The sequence below is a fragment of the Eulemur rufifrons genome, chromosome 30 (assembly GCF_041146395.1).
Source record: "Eulemur rufifrons isolate Redbay chromosome 30, OSU_ERuf_1, whole genome shotgun sequence".
Taxonomy (NCBI): domain Eukaryota; kingdom Metazoa; phylum Chordata; class Mammalia; order Primates; family Lemuridae; genus Eulemur; species Eulemur rufifrons.
This window is the reverse complement of record NC_091012.1, coordinates 134022710-134042177: the sequence shown is the minus strand read 5'-3', so window position 1 is coordinate 134042177 and position 19468 is coordinate 134022710. Positions and strand designations below refer to the sequence as shown.

General features: G+C 42.3%; 1 protein-coding gene across 1 annotated transcript in view; it reads right to left on the bottom strand.

Moving 5' to 3' along the window:
- GPM6B (glycoprotein M6B) overlaps nt 1-19154 on the bottom strand; it is a 43273-nt gene extending 24119 nt beyond the window's left edge. Inside the window, exons 1-2 of the mRNA XM_069463783.1 lie at nt 19100-19154; nt 10917-11036 (exon numbers count right to left, since the gene is read on the bottom strand). Coding sequence (XP_069319884.1) covers nt 10917-11036; nt 19100-19148 — 169 coding nt within the window. The 5' untranslated portion in view covers nt 19149-19154. The remainder of the gene's footprint in view (nt 1-10916; nt 11037-19099) is intronic.
- Between the last annotated feature and the right edge of the window lie 314 nt (nt 19155-19468).

Sequence of the window (19468 nt, the reverse complement as noted above, 5' to 3'; positions counted from 1 at the left end):
AGAGAGAGGTGACACAGGGACACGGGAAGTGAGGTAGGGGCAGGTCTCCTCAGTTAGCGTGGGTTGCCAAGGAAAGGGTTTACGGATGGTAGGAGGTGGACAGGCCTTGAAGAACAGAAGGGTTCCCGTGAAAAGCATGAGGGAAGGAGAGCAGGACCAACATGGTGCGGGGGATGTGGGGAGATCCGGGGGGTGGCTGAGTTTATCAAGGATGCCAGGGCTGTGTCGGGAGAAGCCAGAGAGGCAGGTTTCCCCGTCCACCCACGGGAGGCATCCAAGCCAGCCTGCAGCCTCCGCGCGTCATTTTGTGGGGAGAGAGGGAAGGCTTGTGAGCAGGCGAGTGATGTGATCCGAGATGTGCTTGCAAGGGATGAACGTGCCACCAGTGCGTAGGCTGGATTGGAGTGGGTGCAAACTCAACTCTCCAGCCGTAGGTGGTAGCAGAGTGGGTCTTTCTGAGTTTTATTCAAGGGGGACAGGGTGTCTTCAATGGAAACAGGAAGGATAAGAATCGTACAAAGCCATGGAGCTATTAATCAATCACACAACCTTTTCTAGGGTGGGAGAATTTATGTGAACAAATCTTCATAAGGGCCCTTCTAGAAAATGCCAACCAATCCAGAGAGATGAGTTTGGGTGGGGAGGGATTATCAAGGGGCCTCAGGAACTGCAGGGAGTGACGGCCACATCACCACCCTGGCGTGGTGCTGTTCTCATGAGCACACTCGTTCGTTAAGACTTACCACATAGACACTTTGAAGAGATGCAGTGTATGCATGTTGATTATACTTCAAGAAAGTTTTTTGAAAAGACTTGTTTGTAGGGCGGGCATGGTGGCTCACGCCTGTAATCCTAGCACTCTGGGAGGCCGAGGCGGGTGGATCGCTCAAGATCAGGAGTTCGAGACCAGCCTGAGCAAGAGCGAGACCCCGTCTCTACTAAAAATAGAAAGAAATTATCTGGACAACTAAAAATATATATAGAAAAAATTAGCTGGGCATGGTGGCGCATGCCTGTAGTCCCAGCCACTTAGGAGGTGGAGGCAGTAGGATTGCTTAAGCCCAGGAGTTTGAGGTTGCTGTGAGCTAGGCTGAAGCCACGGCACTCACTGTAGCCTGGGCAACAGAGCGAGACTCTGTCTCAAAAAAAAAAAAAAAAAAAGAAAGAAAGAAAGAAAGAAAAGACTTGTTTGTTAAATTTGATTTTCACACAAGACACTAGTAGTTTAAAAGGGTTGTGAAGCCATTTGGGAAACTAAGGATTGGTGGTGAAAGGCAGGAGCCACCTTAGCCTGGTTGGGTGGGCTGGGGGACACATCCTGCGGTTGCAGCTGCCCACACTGGGTGACAGAAGCCCTTCGGAAGGCAGCAAGGCAAGGCAAGGCAGAGGCATCCTCTGCACCGAGGGCTGAGGACCTCTACTAGATAAGCAGCAGAGCACAGGAGGCTCGAGCGAGGGAAAGAAAGGTGAAGGGCATGATGAAAACATACCTGTTCCTCTAAGCACAGCAACACACTCATACGCCCCCTGTATGTGCCTATGCACATAGGGTGTTCAGAGCACATGCTTATATGTATGCGTGTGTCTGTGTGGTGTGTGGGGTATATGTTGCATAAATATGTATCTGTAGGTTTAAATGTATTGATTTATGTGCTTGTGTCTTTTAAAAGCACGTACTTCTCTTTAGAAAGCACTGATAAGTAGATTGTATATAATATTCCAGGCTGATCAAGCTCTCTGTGCCTGCAATAAGCTTAACATCTGGGACACAGCTACTCCACTGGAGTATCTGCTACTTCACTTAGAGAGCCACTTTCTTGACTCCAAGTGTAGGTCTAGCCCAGGGCTTCTCAACTCTTGGCACTGTTGGCATGGATCATTCTTTGCTGGTGGAGAGGGCTGTCGTTTGCACGGGAGCAGCATCCCTGGCCTCTCCCCACTAGATGCCTGTAACACATCCTCAGTCGTGCACATCCCGAGCATATCCCCTGAAAGGCAAAACTCCCCTGATTGGGAAACGCTGGTCCAGTGCAGTGGTTCTCAACGTTGGCTGCACGTGGGATGACCGGGAGGGCTTTCAAGAATGCTGATGCCTGGGCCTCAGCCCCAAGATTCTGAAGGACTTGGTCTGGATGTGGCCTCAGGATTTTAAAAAGACCCCCTCCCCCAGGGGGTTCTACTGTGAAGCCCAGGCTGAGAACTTCTTACTGGAGAAAATTCATTCATTCAACAGAGTTAACCCTCTTTATGTGCTTTTTCCTAATTTAGAATCACTGGCCAGTCCAGTCCTTTTTTTTTTTTTTTTTTTTTTTGTTTTTGAGACAGAGTCTCACTCTGTTGCCTGGGCTAGAGTGCCGTGGCATCAAGCTCACAGCAACCTCAAACTCCTGGGCTTAAGCAATCCTTCTGCCTCAGCCTCCCGAGTAGCTGGGACTACAGGCATGTGCCAGCATGCTCGGCTAATTTTTTTTCTATATATATTTTTAGCTGTCCAGATCATTTATTTCTATTTTTAGTAGAGATGGGGTCTCGCTCTTGCTCGGGCTGGTCTCGAACTCTTGAGCTCAAATGATCCTCCCGCCTCAGCCTCCCAGAGTGCTAGGATAACAGGCATGAGCCACCGTGCCCGGCCAGTCCAGTCTTAATTTACTTAAATACTTATTGAGCTCCTGTGCAACTTGCAGAGAGCAAGGTCTTAACCAGCCTGGCCCTGGAGACCAGCCATGTACACAATGGACACTAAACTTGTACAATGTCATATAAAGCCACATATGTCCTGAGTGCTAAAAATAAAGTGATCACACTACGAATGAGTGCTTTCATGGTCCCAGGCACTGAGCTAGGCCAAAGCAGAGAGTAAGGTACGAGGACTTCTGCTCACAGAGAGCTTAGAGTCTAATGCCTCACGAGGGTCTATTCTAGGACTAGAAAATGGCAAAAGTAGTGGGATGTCATTTCCCTGATTAGGTTTCAAAAGACCATGACTTCTGTCCTGCTAGCATTATCTCTCTGGCTAACATGCTCCCTTACCTGCTCACTTGCTCTGATGAAGCCAGCTGCTTTGTCATGAAATAGCTATGGAGGGCCCACATGGCAAGGAATCAAGGGAGGTTTCGGGTCAACAGTTCATAAGGAATTGAGGCCCTGAGTCCAGTCAGCCCCGAGCAACCAAGTCCTGCTAACAACCACATCAGTGAGTTTGGAAATGGATCTCTCCCCAGTCAGGCCTTCAGATGAGACTGCAGCCTCAGCCAACACTTTCACTGCAACCTCATTAGAGATCTCGAGATGGCCAGTCTGAGCCCAGACTCCTGACCTACGGAAACCGAGATAACATAGGGTGGTGTTTTTCTAGTCACTAAATTTGGAAGAATTTGTTATGCAATGATTGATAACTAACACACCACCTCAGCTCTACAATAGAATGTTTTTGCATTTGTTTTTATATACAAAGATGCACTGACAATATAAAAACATCACGTTAAGAGGAGTTTGCTTCAAATTCAATAGTACTGTTTGCCAAAGATGTGGGCATTTGGCTAGAGGTGTCTTGATAATAAATGCATATACAGGTTGCCTTTGACTTTCAAATGTATATTGTTTGGAAAGGTATCTTGAATTGAAATCACATTTTACCAAAGACGTTATGAGGGGCTACTTTCTTAACCAAGGTTATGATCCTCTATATATATAGCAGTGGTGGTCAAACTTTAGCATGCATCTGAATTGCCTGGGGGGGGCTTATTCAAATGGGCCAAATTCCTGGGACCCATCCCAGAGAAGGTGGGTGAAGCCTGGGAATATGAATGTTTTAAACAGAGACAGAGTCTCACTATGTTGCCCTGGCTGGACTCAAACTCCTGGGCTCAGGCGATCCTCACACCTTGATCTCCCAAGTGAGTAGCGTGTGCCACTGTGTCTACCTGGAATCTAAATTTTTCTGATTCTGGGCACTGGAGCCTCATACTTTACAAAAAAAAAAAAAAAAGAAAGAAAGAAAAAAAAATCACTTAATACATTGGCACACTAGAAAAAAAAATTTTTTTCCCTTGGGGCCATGGTGTTTTATTATTAAAATAGAATAAAAACTTAAAAAAAAGATCCTTTCTAATTTAATGAAAAATGAAATTTATTGACTTCTATTCATTTAATCCATGTTTCTAGAATTAATTTGTCAATATCAATTGTAAGAAAATAAGCATATCAAGTAAGATTTTCACGACCCAACTGCAGGGTTTTGCTTCACGAGGCCCCGGGCTCAAAACTAGCGTGAGTTAAATACAACTCACATGGCAGTTAATGTATTAAAGAAATGACCCCCAATACTACATTTAATGAAACATAAATGATTTTTTATATATTACAGAAAATAAAACTTGCTAAAGTACACTAAAGAGAACACTAGATGAAAGTAGCTCATGTCATCCGTTTAACAGGACTTGATTTATTTATAGGAACTCAGGGAAGGACCTGGAAGAGGCCAGAGGGGCTGAGCTTCCAGAAGGAACCAAGGGATCCTCTGAAGAAGGGCTGAGTCTTAGTTAAGAGCCCGTGAGCAGGACTCCCCATAGCCCACAGGGAGCAAGGATTCTGCAGCCTAGAGGGCAGACGGGGAAGGATGTTTGATGGAGAAGATTTTAGGAAAGTGAGTGACTAACAAAGTTTTCAGGTGTTGCCTAACATAAATAGATAGAATTGCAAAGTGTAAAAAAAAAAAAATTGCAGTGTGCTAAAATGCAATACTCTAAGTCAGGGGTTGGCAATTGTTTTCTGTAAAGGGCCAGATAGTAAATACATTTGGCTTTGCAGGGTGTATGGTTGCAGCTTCTCAACTCTGCTGTTGGAGCATGAAACCGGCCACAGACAAACGAATGGGCACGGCTGCTTCCAATAAGACTTTATTCACAGAAACACAGTGGGTGGCATGACCAGCCTGATTGATCTAAGTCAAGTCCTCACAGGAATCTCCATTTATTACCCCTAGCTAAACAACACATGAACGTAAACAAGGTTGTTTCAAGACATGGAAAGGCCTGTTTCAATCCCATTATCTCACCTACCGGCCTGACATTTTATCCCCAGAGTCATTCCTTGTGATGAAAACACAGTTTGCGGAAATTTCCAGATAAAATGCAAGCATGATGATCTTTAGAGAAAACCTCATCCCATCTAAGTGACTGACAACCAGAGCATTCCGCTCAGTACCAAAGCCAGTGTATATAAGATTTTCATAGACAGGGAAACACTCTGGGTGTGTGTGGCTCATTTGAGAGTGAGCTCCGGCACCCAAAAGGACATAGCCTGAGGAGGTGGGAAGCCCCAAGGAGCCAACTCCAGCTACTTCAGAGTAACTCTCCAGGTATATTTAAGGGTAGCAAAAGATTTCAAAAAAATATTAATTTTAAAGGACTCTAACTGAAAACATACAATGCAAGGGACATATTAAAGGCAGCAAAGACCAGATGTCACTGCTTCTAGAAGACCGAGAAGTACTCAGTCTTGAATAATCCAAGTGGGTGTCCCTAAAAGCAGATGTCGTGCCTGCCAGCAAGCTCTAGATTAGCACTCAATACTGACCGGTCTGCTTTTCATCTCTGCTTTGTCTGCCTACTCTCAGACGGGGAACAGACATGAGACCGAAGACACAGGAAGTCACTGTTACGTAATCAAGTGCTAATCATACACTAACATAGCAGATAAAAAAATTCAACGTTTGTAAACAATCCAGAAATTCTTTATATGTATATATCATGGTTGACATAGTCGTCTTTGGGAAATAAGCTATAAGATAGTTAAGTGCTCTAACATGGCACATTTTCGTGAAAACTGCAGGTGATTTGAAAATGAAATCATTGGTACATAGCAGAAAACAAAATGCGAAGAACTTTAAAAACCTCAGGAACTTTACAGCATGAACCAGAGCTACAAGCCGCATACACTGTGTTCACCATATACTTCCATTTAACCAGAAACACCCTGACTAACTGGAAGCCACCAGACAGACCGACAGCTTCGTGTGGCTCAGGCCGTATGAGCTAAGAAAGCTCCTGCAACCAGACTCTGGGAACAGAGGGCACCACCATCACAACCTGCACATGACCGGCCCAGTGGTTATGGCCAACACCCTACCAGAGACAGCACGTGCAGAAAGTTGAAGGTTTTTTCCCCCCTTTATATACATTTCAAGCATTCTTCGAAAAGACCTCAAACTTGGTGGCGTTACAACCTTACGTTAGGGAAGAGTGACATTGAAGAAAAATGACAAAAATCCAGTAGCATTTCCCAGGACTCTCATACCCACAGGTGTCCCTTTACAAAGTGGATCCATGAGACAAGTCCCAGCCTCAGCCCTAGCAGGACCCAGGGGACAAATGCTATAGTTCCCGGGGCCCGCCTGAGGTTGCACCTGGGCAGATGCACAGATGGGAACAGTGTGACCTGAGTCCCAGCAGTGCTTGTCCTCTCCTCTCAGTCCTCCACCCTCCATGGCTGCTCAGAGATCTATTCCCAGAAATGCAAATCCCAACACTTGGGCTTCTTGCGAAACACCAACATTTCTCCCGGCTCTCTGCCATAGTCCACATGTGAGGGGTGTGTTCTTCGGACTTCTGGCATTCTCTATGGCCATCTTAACCCAAGCGTCAGAGCAGTTTGGAGTTTGGAGGAGGGAAATTGGTGATTGGTAAAGTAGGTGGTTATTCTACTCCTTCCTTGAGATTGAATTGTGAATTACAGATTTATCAGTGTACAAATGGTCATTCTTGGTCCATTAGTGTGTAGCCTATATTAAGTAACAGCATCTGGCATGTCATTGGATTACATTAAAGAGGGAGACGAGAGACATTTGAGATTTTCTCAAGCTCCTATCAACTACTTTGTTCTCTATCTCCTTGCCACAAAGAAACAAACCTTTCCCACCTTCACTGCCCTTCCCCAACCCCTTACATCGGATGAGGAGGTAAGAGAATCAAAGGTCGCTGCCCTTCAAACCAACGAGGACTCAGCACATTATTGACTCCCTTGGTAACAACGTTCCTCTCCGTAAATAGAGAGGGAAAGAAAAAAGCATGACTACCTTCAGCGATTCTCTGGCTTTTCCAAAGATAAAGATTTTTAGATCTCTTGAGGGTAAATTCACTTCTTCGGTTCCTTCCTGTCTTCTCCCTTTGTGCTCAGACTATGCTCTGAAGCCTGTGTAACACAATCTACGGCAGCCTGGAAATATTCCCTACCCATCAAGCACAATACTCCATCGAATGCGGATTTAGCATTCACTATTCCTAGTTGCACTATTTGCCACATCTCAGACCTTCGTCTCAGGCCTGGGCCCCCAAGGTGGCACTGAGGCCATCCCTCCTTTGATCTCCTGTAGACCTAGAGAAGATGTACACGCTACCTACACAAAGAAGCTAAATAATGAAAAGAAAAAAGAAATGTGGTGAAACAGTAACTATCCAAGTCCTAAAAATGTAATTCTACCTGGGAAGTTACAGCAAAAAAACAAACAAACAAACAAAACAAACAAACAAAACAAAAAAACAAACAAAAAAAAACCACCAACAAAAAAACCCCAAAAACCCCACATAAAGGTCAAGGTAAAGGACACCCTGGAACCACCTCAGCCTTCCCAAAGAGGAGAGACCACCTTCTTCCTGCAACTTCCTTATTCCCCACTATGGCAACTGCACGGGTGGGAGAGGGAGAGGCATTTCCCTTTAGCAAAGATTTCTTGGTCAGCCTGTACCAAAACCTCTCTTCTCCCCGTGGAAAGAAGCTGAGAACTCGGGGGTGGGATGGGGTGGGGGGAAGACATGAGCGCCATATGGAATTCTCTATTTTTTCCCCTCACACCATCTGGTTGGGGATCTAAGTACAGAATGGGAACTGCATTAAATTAGGAGCCAACAAAAACCTCTAAGCAACTGGGAAGGTGATGACATAGCTGAATTAGGTCCCTTCACTCTACGGCCTGCTCCAGGCACAAATGGTCCCTAAGTTTTGTGCCACGGCGGCAGCATTTTTCTTCTGATGCTTGCAGTCAATGCACACAGAAGGTTAAAACTATGTGTGGGTAGACATTTTAGGATCTGGGTTGAAAGATAGTTCTTTAAATCTGGTTCAGTGATTTTGTTTTTTTCTCCCTCTCAGGTGAGGACCTGCTAGTTCGTGGAATCCTCTCTTGCAGTATAGTATCCCCAGCAACCTGATACTATTAGAGTTCCACAGCCTTTTATCACACCCTTCCAGAATTCCAAAAACCTCAAAACTGAGGATTTTTTTTTTTTCTTTCTAACTCCTCTGGCAGCAAGACCTGTTCTGACTTCACTTTCCTGGGTGCCAAAACCTACCCGAATGGACAAGGGGCTGCTTATATCTGACTTGGGCTCTCCAGAAAGATTGACGGGTTGCATTCACAGGAGCACCCAGACCTTGCTGGTGGTGTGGTGCAGTATATGGTGTATGCACTGTGACCTTTCGAAAATCCAAACTCTTTGGAATTCTGGAAGAAATCTGCTTCAGAAAAGAAATGGAAGCATTGTATCTTCTTTCTCAGCTGCTACTTCTGCTTAGAATACCCATAATTCCGGTGTCTGGTTGTAGAATCAAAAGCACACAAGTCCTTTTTTTTTTTTTTTTTTATTTTTTGAGATAGAGTCCCACTCTGTTGCCCAGCCTAGAGTGCCGTGGCGCCAGCCTAGCTCACAGCAACCTCAAACTCCTCGGCTGAAGCGATCCTCCTGCCTCAGCCTCCCGAGTAGCTGGGACTACAGGCATGCACCACCATGCCCAGCTAATTTTTTCTATATATATATTTTTAGCTGTCCATATAATTTCTTTCTATTTTTAGTAGAGACGGGGTCTCGCTCTTGCTCAGGCTGGTCTCGAACTCCTGACCTCGAGCGATCCTCCCACCTCGGCCTCCGAGAGTGCTAGGATTACAGGCATGAGCCACCACGCCCGGCCCAAAAGCACACAAGTCTTATTCCAATGCTTTTATGGGGAACTGCTCGACAAGTGGAGAAAACTCTTCAAGAGCAATTGATAGAAGTCTTTTTTCCCCCTAATAAGATGTTAGTTTTACTAATACTCTTTACCACACAGTTTAATAAACTAAAATCCAGGAAAGACCAAATTTTTTCTGGGTTTTCGACTGGCCTGGTATCATCCAACACTTACTAAAACGAAGACCATCCTCCCTCAAGTAGTACTTATGGATAACTTGGGGGGTTTCTCGTCACGTTAACAAATACCTTCCCCCGCCCTTGAATTGTGCACATCTAACGGTTTTGTTGGGGGGCTTTTTAAAAAAACACCTTTATTGAGCTACAATTTATATATCATAAATTGTATCACCTGTTTTAAGTGTACAATTCAATGGTTTTGAGTAAATTTAGAGTGATCACCACCACAATCTAATTTTAGAACATTTTCATCACCTCATAAAAGCTCCCTCGTGCCCATCTGCAGTCACCCCCCCCCACCAGCCTCTGGCAACCACTAATCTACTTTCTGTCTCTATGGACTTGCCAATTTTGGAAATTTAATATAAAAGGAATCATACAACGTTTGGTCTCCTGTGTCCGGCTTCTTTTACTTAGCATAACGTTTTTGAGGTTTGGCTGTGTTGTAGCTTATAGCAGTACCTCATTGCTTTTTATTGCTGACTACTATCCCACTGTATGGATGGATCATGTCTAAGGGCAGGTTTTTATCAGGATTCCAGAACCCCCCGTAGTCTTTACAGGAGCTGTGAGAGTGGATGCCTGATGTCACCCCATGTCCACCCTTTTCTAACCAGCAAGTGATAGCTACACGTCGGATGAAGGAATGCACAACCCAAGATGTAGAACTAAATCCAAAGTCAGATTTCATGTTCATCAATGTGACACCACAATTTAGATTTTAAAGGAAAAAGAAAAAGTTTCAGTAAATTAATTATAGATTTTATGACTTTGTAATTTAATGGGTATCTCACATTGTATCTCAGGATTGCTCTTTCTGGAGTTGTACGTGCTACACGTACTCCTGAAAAAGTAAGCCACCATTTGGCAGAAATGATGTTATGGGTTGACGCAAAATGGCAGCGATACTTTAAGCCCGTTGTTGTCTTGATCTGACCCACCGCAAGCCCTTCACGCCCACGTCTCACGTAGTCTGAATTACAGTTCCACATTGACAGACTCACAAAGCTTGTACTAACTGAGCTGAGCATTAAGACACGTGCAGACTTTGGGGATGTGTGAGGGTGGATGCTCACGTTGCTCAGCATTCTCCCTCACCTGGGTCCCCAAATCTCACCCAGGCCCAGCACCTAGGGCTTTGAGTGGCCAGTGTTCCTCACCAGCAAGGATAATGGAAACTAGACCCCATGGACCTACCTGACGGGAATTGGGGACACAGTTACACGATCCTAATTCACAGGCTTTAATTTTTCTTTCTCAAAAGCATTAATTGATGTTAGGGCAGCGTGGTGCGAGCAGTGGGGCTGGGAAGACATTTGGGGACACTTGTCGGACTCAGAGTCAAAGCTCCTCGAGGGAGGGCCCTGGCCCAGTTGTTGACCCCCTGGGGGGGACACGTGGGGGGGCCCCCTCCTCCATCATCAGTTCAGACACTGTAAATTTCATGGTTAACCCAAAGGTATATCTCCCTGTACGCTGCTTCCTTTGGGAAGAGGAGGTTAGAGTGAGGACAGAGGGAAAAGAAAGCAGAGAAAGATGGAGTGGAATGGGGAGGGGGAGAGAAAAAGAAAGATGATTAAAAATCTTTAAAGGGCCAATTCCACCCATGCCCATGTGAACAAATTAATGCATCAAGCAAAACATAAAATATGACCAAACTGAAATAGCCATTACAAGTAATATCACAGGTAACAGTTGACTTGCTATTAGAATTCACCCCGAGGCTGTATTTACCTGGACTGCTCAAGTGGCTAGCCCTGTCCCCCAGGGTTGGCACAGGACGGTACTGGTGGTTCTTTGAGCCTGGGTACATCCAGTGGTACCTGCCAATTTCCATTTCAGCTCTGCTGTTCACTGCCAATTTCAGGTGGCAAAGAGTCAGTGTCTCTATCTCCAGCAAAGATTCTATATCAGCATTTTAATGTATTCTTTTACCATATAAAAGAAATGGGGAGTTTAAAAAATATGCTATGGAAATGCAACCCTTCAGTACCAGCTTATCAATGCAGCGTGATAAATTGAGAATGTTGGAGTCTCCTCCTCCATTTTTGAATTTAAGTTTACACAAATCACCCAAATTATTTTTTTTTTATTTTCTCTATCTCTTCTCTACTCTGCCCCCCCCCCCCCAAAATGCTCATTTGGGGAAGATACTATTTATAGTGAAAATTTGGCTTCTCACAATAATATTTTTCTTTCTGTTCATTTCCTTTTCAGACCAACAGAGCACTATAATTATTGCCAGCTGCACAAGCAAAGGTGAACACAGGCTCCCTCTCCATAATGGCACCCAGTTCTGGTCCTGAAAACCGGGCAAATAATCCCGTGGCCTGCTGAATCTTAGATGAAATGCCTGTCCTCCCCCTGACATCTGCAGTATTCTCTGTCACCTTATCTTAAACTCAGCATGTCAGAGTCTAGAATGTTCTGGATTAAATTCTGTTCCACTTATCTCCCAGCATGTTATTGAGAAAGGGCTCCTGGTCTTGGGGGACTCAAACCACTACTCACATGCAGGGTGACAACTAGTCCCTGGAGGACTCAAGTCTCTATCTGGTAATATGACTACATTTCCCACTTCTTAGGGGATTGGAGAGAAAAATATCTACCAATTTGCCTGGCACGGAGTAGGCTTTGGGAAACTGTTAGCTGAATTAGAATCTTGAAATCCCTAAGAGACTAGAAGGTAGCTACGGCCAGTTTATGTCTGAGAACCCCATAAAACCCACTAAGGGGTCATATTCTCTGGGATATCACTGATACTTGAGGATTAAAATAATGATCCTGGCATTGATGTGGGGTAATTATTCCATCAAAAAATCATGTTCTAATTCTCCAGTTGGCAGCTCAGACCACTGTGGAGAAGGACGCAGCACAGCATGTGATCCGCGTGGCGAGGCAGCCGAGCACGTGCTCTGACCGGGGACATCTCAAACCTCACAGGCTTTTACAAAAAACCAACTGCACTCTCCACTACCTCTGAAAATTCTCAAGATATTTCAGATTGGGAAGCAGAGACATACTTTTCTAGGTGGTATTTTAGAAAAAAAAAAAAAACCAACCCTTTTGACTTCAAGGTAAGGTAAAAATGTCTTGTTTAAAGGGGGAAAAAGATGCCAGGATAAGACCAGAACTGCACAATGAAACCATTTTTGCTGCTGTTTTTGTTGTCAGGAAAGATGATGATAGCTTTAATTTATGGAGTGCTTATGATGTGCTAGTCAGCGTGCTCAGCACATGGGCCCAGTTATATCTGTCACGACCACCCTATGAAACAGATACTATTATTACTCCATCTTTACAAATGAAGCACCCGAGGGCAATGAGAAGGTAATGACCACTTGCCCAGGATTGCTCAGCCAGGGGTGGAGGAGCCTGCGTGTGAACCGGGACAATTTGACTGCAGAGGACACACTTTTGAAACCACCATATTATCCTCCTGTGGCCTGTGCATTTGCTGCAATTTTCTCCTCTTCTGCCAGCAGCAGTTAGCTCAACAAGCATTTTTCTGAGGTCCATTTGGAAGCGAGTTATGTTTCTGCGTCTCCTAAAGAAATGGTTCAGGCCCTGAGCTGCTGCTGTTATTTCAAGGTTCTTAAAGTTCTTAACTCTCAGCCTTCCCTGGATTGAGATTTTAGCTTTACTGATCAGGAGATTCTCTCTCAGACACAGGTGTGTTACATTCCCTGAAGACAAGGAAACTCAGTGGGGCTGATGGAAAGAACCAGAAGGCAGTCAAGCCGCCTCATGGTGTGATCTGATTTCCTCTTGGCAAAGTGGCTGTGAGCCCTCCACATAGACCCCCTGCTGGAGGGAGCCTAAGCAGCTCTGTCACTTTGGATCTGAAATTTTTCATCCTCCTTTAAAAAAATTTACCTCTATATGCCCAGAACACAGTAGGTTCCCAATAAATGTTTGCTAAATAAATATGTGGTTGAAAGCAAGGGACCTCAAGGTCCCCCACCCAAGACAGGCCACGCAATTCAGGGAATCTCTGCTGAGGTTCAGCCATGCTCTGTGCTCACCACCTCGCATGCATGGGGAAGTCTTCAGACATCCGGGCAAGCAGGCACAGGCTGCCAGGCAACAACAATGCAAAACCATGGACTATCCAATGCTAATATGTTTTCCAAGAAGAACATGGCAGCCATGCCTGAGACCCTTAATTCTGCATAAAAATATGACTAAATCTAGCAGATGCGGAGCTGGGATCTGCAACTAGATGGATGTTTTCCAACCCCCTAGACTAATACTTAACAGCAAATCTTTACATGTGAAGGAAAAGAAAATCACTCCTATTTTATATTTTTGAGCCAAATTTAAATAAAGGCATTAAATATCAAGTTATTCATAAAATTTCAAAGAGCACAGTATACATTTTAATCCCAAGGTTAGGGTCCCAACACCTAGAAGGGAGTCACAGGATTCCTAGAGGATGCCTCAGCTCAAAAGGTATATTAAACATCCTGTTGATTCTGGGTGTCTAGCAAGAAATGGGAAAATGGTTGACGCCCTACAGAGGGCAGACTGTAAAATGTTCCCCCTTAGAGAGTAGAGACAGAGATGGGGTGAACGGTGACAGATCATGGAGACAGACAGGACTGTGAGTAGTCATCACCCAAGGTGGGCAGGAAACAAACAATGGGAAACTGCAAAAAGGAAAGCAAAACAATGTCTTCTTTCCTTTCTTTTCCCCCATTTACTTAGATAATGTAATTTAGTGACAAGGCTGAACAACTGAACTGCAGACGGGTATGCTTTTTAGCATCTAGGAAATTATTACTAGAAGCAACTGAGTGACAAATACTGAGCTTCCTGGACAGACCCTATTCACTGGGCAATGTCTTTCAGGGCTATATTTTTCATCCTTCATTTTTAGCTATTATTTAAATATTAAAGGAAAGCCACAACAATACTATAGAATATAGTAAAGGTTGGCAAATAATGGCCATCTGTTTTTGTAAATAAAGTTTTACTGGAACATAGTCACATCTACCATTTCTTTACATACTATCTACGGCTGCTTTCATGCTACAATGGCAGATCTGAGCAGTTACAATGGAGATCGTGTGGCCCACAAAGCCTAAAATATTTACTATCTGACCCTTATGGAAAAAGTATGTTGACCCCTGATTTCGAATATAGTATAGTAAGGCTTGAATACATAAAGAAGTTAATGCAATTAATAAAAATCAATCTATAAAATAGGAAATTATTTTCTCTTCTTATACCCTCTCTGAAGAGAATTATCACTGGGCTGGCTAAGGATCAAAATTCTCTTCTATACAATTGTTGTCTGCATTTAATCTGCCACCAATCAGCAAAATTATGATTAAAATCAAGATTATACTATTCCTAATGGTCCCTAAGATGACTTAGTGCCCTTCTACTCCTATAACGTGAGCTGAGAGGATAGAGGAAGGATGACCTTTCAAAGGAGAACATTATTAAATAAATGGACAAATGAATAAACAACAAAGCATATTTGCGAAGCTAGCATTATAACCTCCCTGTCTTAAAAGCCAGCATGGTCATGTTCTTCCTCTATCCTATAGCCATCCCTATTCCTGGCCAACTACTTCATATGTATGTATATTTGGTCCAAAGGAGAAAAAAGCAAGAGAGTACCTTTGGACCAATCTAATTCATCACCAGTCCCAGCAAGGGTAACCTTAAGTCATGGGGACACTGGCTATTTTGCATGTTCTTAGATACATCAAGACCGACAGTCATTTTATTAAGATCATTTACTCCAAATTGACCCTGTACTTCAACAGAGAAACGTGATCTTAAAAATTATAATCTTAATTCAGGATTTACACTCAGTTTCAAGGCAGGCAAATCTAAATTTCCAAAAATGGGCCAGAATTTTTTTTTTCTAATGAAATAGCAAGGCCAAATCTTGAAAAACATCCTAATGGAATTGATAATGTAAAAGTGGAAGAGGTATCAAGGCTCACTGAGATTTTTTCCACACTTAAATTCCCCTCCCCCCCCAAAAAAAGAAAGAAATTCAAAGGAAGCCATATCATACCTACCACATATGTCCTGCACCATCTGGCCAGGCACTTTTCTCCACAGCCTATTCCCCAGACACCATCTCTTCAGATGTCTACCTTGGCAAATTCTTAGAGATTAACAGCATCTAAGACTTTCTCTGCACCACATTCATGTAATCAAGTTAGAAAATTTCAATAAAAAAATCTCAAAATCCAATAATTTGTAGATCATCAGGAATAGTATAACCTATTAAATGTGTCCCTTTGGGTTTTTAGCAGATAAGTCGTATATTCTACGACTATATTAAAGAAGAGTGCTTTTCTTCCTAAACAAAAAAGGAGAGCCAAAGCAGCACACATTTTGCTAAATTAAAAAAAAAAGACATATCTATTTGATCAAAAAGATTTAAATGGATGTGTTAATTTTTTAAACAAAGTCAATAATTTGAATTCAGTTCTTACTTTGACTATATCCTATAATTTATTTTAAATTACACCTTGTTCCCATTTACTATATTTTTCTTCCTATGTGGTCAGGATCCCTGGAGTTCTGGATAATTGTTTCAGATTTCAATTTCCTACATATAAAAAAATTTTCATAACACATACTTAGACTTTTTACACATAATAGAGCATACAAAATTATTATGATTCAATTGTTTTTCTACCCAGTGATTAAGTGCGCCCAGCAATTCCAGATGCATTTGTTTCCACAAATGAAATGACATCAAGTAATACTCCACCGAAATCAATGGAAACCTGCTCTCCATCTTTTTATTATTGGGTCTCATGATCTATTTCCTCTGATTCTGTCTTATTCATTTCCTCCACTTATCCCATTTCAGTGAATCTGCTTATTCAATCCTCACACTTTGATTTAATTTAATGCTTTTAATTTAAAAGCTGTTATTTGGAATAATTTGGCATTTCTTATATCTGTCTAGGAAAACCTGCTTGCTTTCCTTAAAAATCCTTAAATATCTATTAAACAATTCTGGTGAATTTTGGTCATCCATGATATTGGTATTCTGTGATAAAAGCTTTAAGACTGTTTCCAAAACGCAAATGATTTCCTATTTCATGGACATGGATTATTTTTGTCAAAAGTAGGAACAAAGTCATTTTGATTTATTTGAAAGAAAGCTGTCTTTGTAGGAGTCAGTGAAACACAGTAGCTGGGATGTGTTGTCCTGTCGAAACTCCTAGGAAAGACCCCAACTAGAAAATGGAGTTCAATTTATAAATCTAAGTTTAATTTACATTTTTAATAGACATTCTAATAATTATCCACAGTTATTCATTCAAAGCTATTGGGTACTAGCCATTGGGTTATAATACCCCAGATTAAGAGACAGGCATTGCCCCATTACCAATAATTGAAAACAGATAGGAAAAGAGAAACAGAGGGCAAAAAATATATGTGCATAAAAAACTCTGTGTAAAGTGATAAATGTATAGGATTAAATTTAGTAAATAAAATCCCTTGCTGAAAGGCTTAAAAAGAAAGAAAAACACATCTACCAGCTCAAGAATTACATAACACATTCTATAAGTAATTAGGTCAAATTTCTAAATGTTAATTTCAATGAAATAAACATTTATGTTATAAACTTAAAATCCAATCTGAAGGCACAGTGGAGCGACAAGCACGCATAATCATTTGTGGCTATCGTTTTATGTCTACGTGTATCTTAATGACCACGGGCGAGCAAACTGGGCAACTACAAAGAAGACAGTCGTGTGAGTTTTGACTTTGTGCAGCTGGCATATGAACTTGTTCATCTAAATGCAGATTAGTAGATAAGCCACCTTCCAGATCAGCATTTATGGTGGGTCATATAACGATCACAACCCCTGTTGCTGCGGATCAGGAAAAATAAATTCCCTGGCCGATATTCTTATTCGAGCATGTCCTATATGTGTGACTCTAGCTTTCAGTAGCTTGGTATTTTTGAATTATTTACCAAGTAGCTAGTGTTTCTAAATTTAGGTAATTTTAAAAGTCCCACCAGGAATTATCTTGGCTCCTAATTTCGTCTCTAAAACCATAGCTAATGAGCTTTTGTATTCAAGTTGTCAGGGATGCAGTGGCAACCTGTAGATCTGTTATTAAATAATATTTAATTGATGTAAAATAGTTTGTAAGACTAAAAGATGATGAGATACACAATTGTGTAGTAAGAGTTTTATATTGGTCGTACGTCCCTTGCTTGCTTTTGGAGAAAAAAACAAAAGGTATGTTTTTGCGGAGATTAAAATGTCTCGCAGAGACCAAAACAGTTTTATCTCCCACAGGCAAACACCACGTTAATAAAAATAAAAGCATGTACTAAACAAAATCATCTATTTTAGGGAAAAACTGCTATAAACAGTGATGGGCTTCCTCGGGACAATGCTATTATATTACTATACCCCTCAAAACACGCAATCAGCTTAGTGTCTAATCACCATGGCAATGAATCTTTAAACTTGTACCTCACTTCCTCAACTGGATGAACATTCCCAAGAGCTTCTCTAATTGCTAATTGTTCATTCATGAAGATTTTTTTTTAAAAAGACGCATACAGGAAAAGATGGGGTGGGTATTTGGTGGGGGGAGGTAGGTTTGATGCAAAGATTAAACTACCAATTTTAAAATTAAATTGCTGTGCACTTAATGTCACTGAATTGCATACTTAAAAATGGTTAAAATGGCAAATTTTATGTGTATTTTATCATACTTAAGGAAAATTGATTTAAAAAACAAAATTTCTCTGTTTAGGATAAAATGTTATTGTGTACAAATGAAATTGTATATAAAAGCAAGCAGCCTTTACGCCCGCATACTGTTAAGTTGAAGTACATATAATTGCCGTTTTTGAAGGTTTAAAATGGTTGACTATCAGCAATTTCGTATGGTTCAACCTACATATTTATAAGTAAAACAAAGTTGTGCCTCCATCCTGGAGAATTACTATTGTTTAGTGACCGTCAGTGGATGCAAGGGCCGTGAGAAATAACCCCAGCGTGAGGGCTTTTGATATTAGAGCCACTGCAGTTACAGAATATGTTTTTGTGCATTTATGACAGCGCCTTTAACTTCGAGTGAAGGAGATAAATCACGATGCAGTGAGATACCATTAAACTAACTGTGGCTGAGCTGAGCCGATGGGGCATCAAACTCAAGATCAGTCATTATTTAGGGAAAAGATTAATTTCAGTTTCTATTTTCTGCCATTTTCTTACTGCAAAAAACAATTATTCCTCCAAAAGGCCATTCTGCATATCAAAATCATGGTATGTTCCCTTTAAGGAACAGGACCCTTTATCAATTTTTCTCCCCAGAGTCTCCCAGTCGTAATTAGCAGGAGACCCCCTCTTCCCATCAGCACTAGGTGACAGAACTGACATCCCCTTTCTGAAGCTGCAACTGGAAATGATTATTAAATGTCGTAGCCAGGGCCTGATACACGGACAGAGCAATCATATTAGAGTAAGAACATTAAGAATGTCCAAATCACTATGGCATTAGCGGAAACTAAAGCATAATCAATATGCATGCCCCTCTAGCATTAGCGTTAGCTAGCATTAAGCAAAAAAACAACACATTCCATTTCCCTAGAATATAACATGCAGAACATAGGACATAAATTATGATTAATTATATTAATAAAAAAAAAAAAGACAGTTCCCCCCATCCATCTGCCCAAGGCAACAAACTACGGACATCCCTCTATGAAATATCGTGTTCGGTAGGAAGATTTGGAACAGGAATGAAGAGAGGCTGCTCTATTAATTTAACATCAGCCACAGGAAAAAACAAGACTGTGCCATAAGGATTGTCTCACCGTTTTAAAAGAGAGACAAAACTGAGCTAACCCTTTTTAAGCACCCCCCAGTGAAAAGCTTTAAACAGGCTATTGTCGGAGGGCTGGGTACCTTTTCTCTCGTGGCTTTGTTCAGTATTTTCCTCGGCTGCAGTTTCCATGGCTGGCTTCACACCATCCACCAAAAATGCCTTTTCCCCTGCTCCCCCCAACACACGCTTTTTTTTTTTCCTCCTCTTCCTTTTCTTTTGGACTCCCCTCCGTCTCCTATTCACACCCGTCTGATTGAGAGGCTCTGTTCTGCGCTACAGTAGATCACAGTCCCTTCCAAGATGCAAAAGTCTTGTCAACGTCAATTTCGCTCTGCCTACTGGTCCATAAAGACAGCTGCCAGGGAGCAGGCAGCCATACGTCACCGAGGATCCCAGTTATAAAACAGCCATTCTGTGCCCGATTGCACCTCCAGTCTCAATGCGGCTCC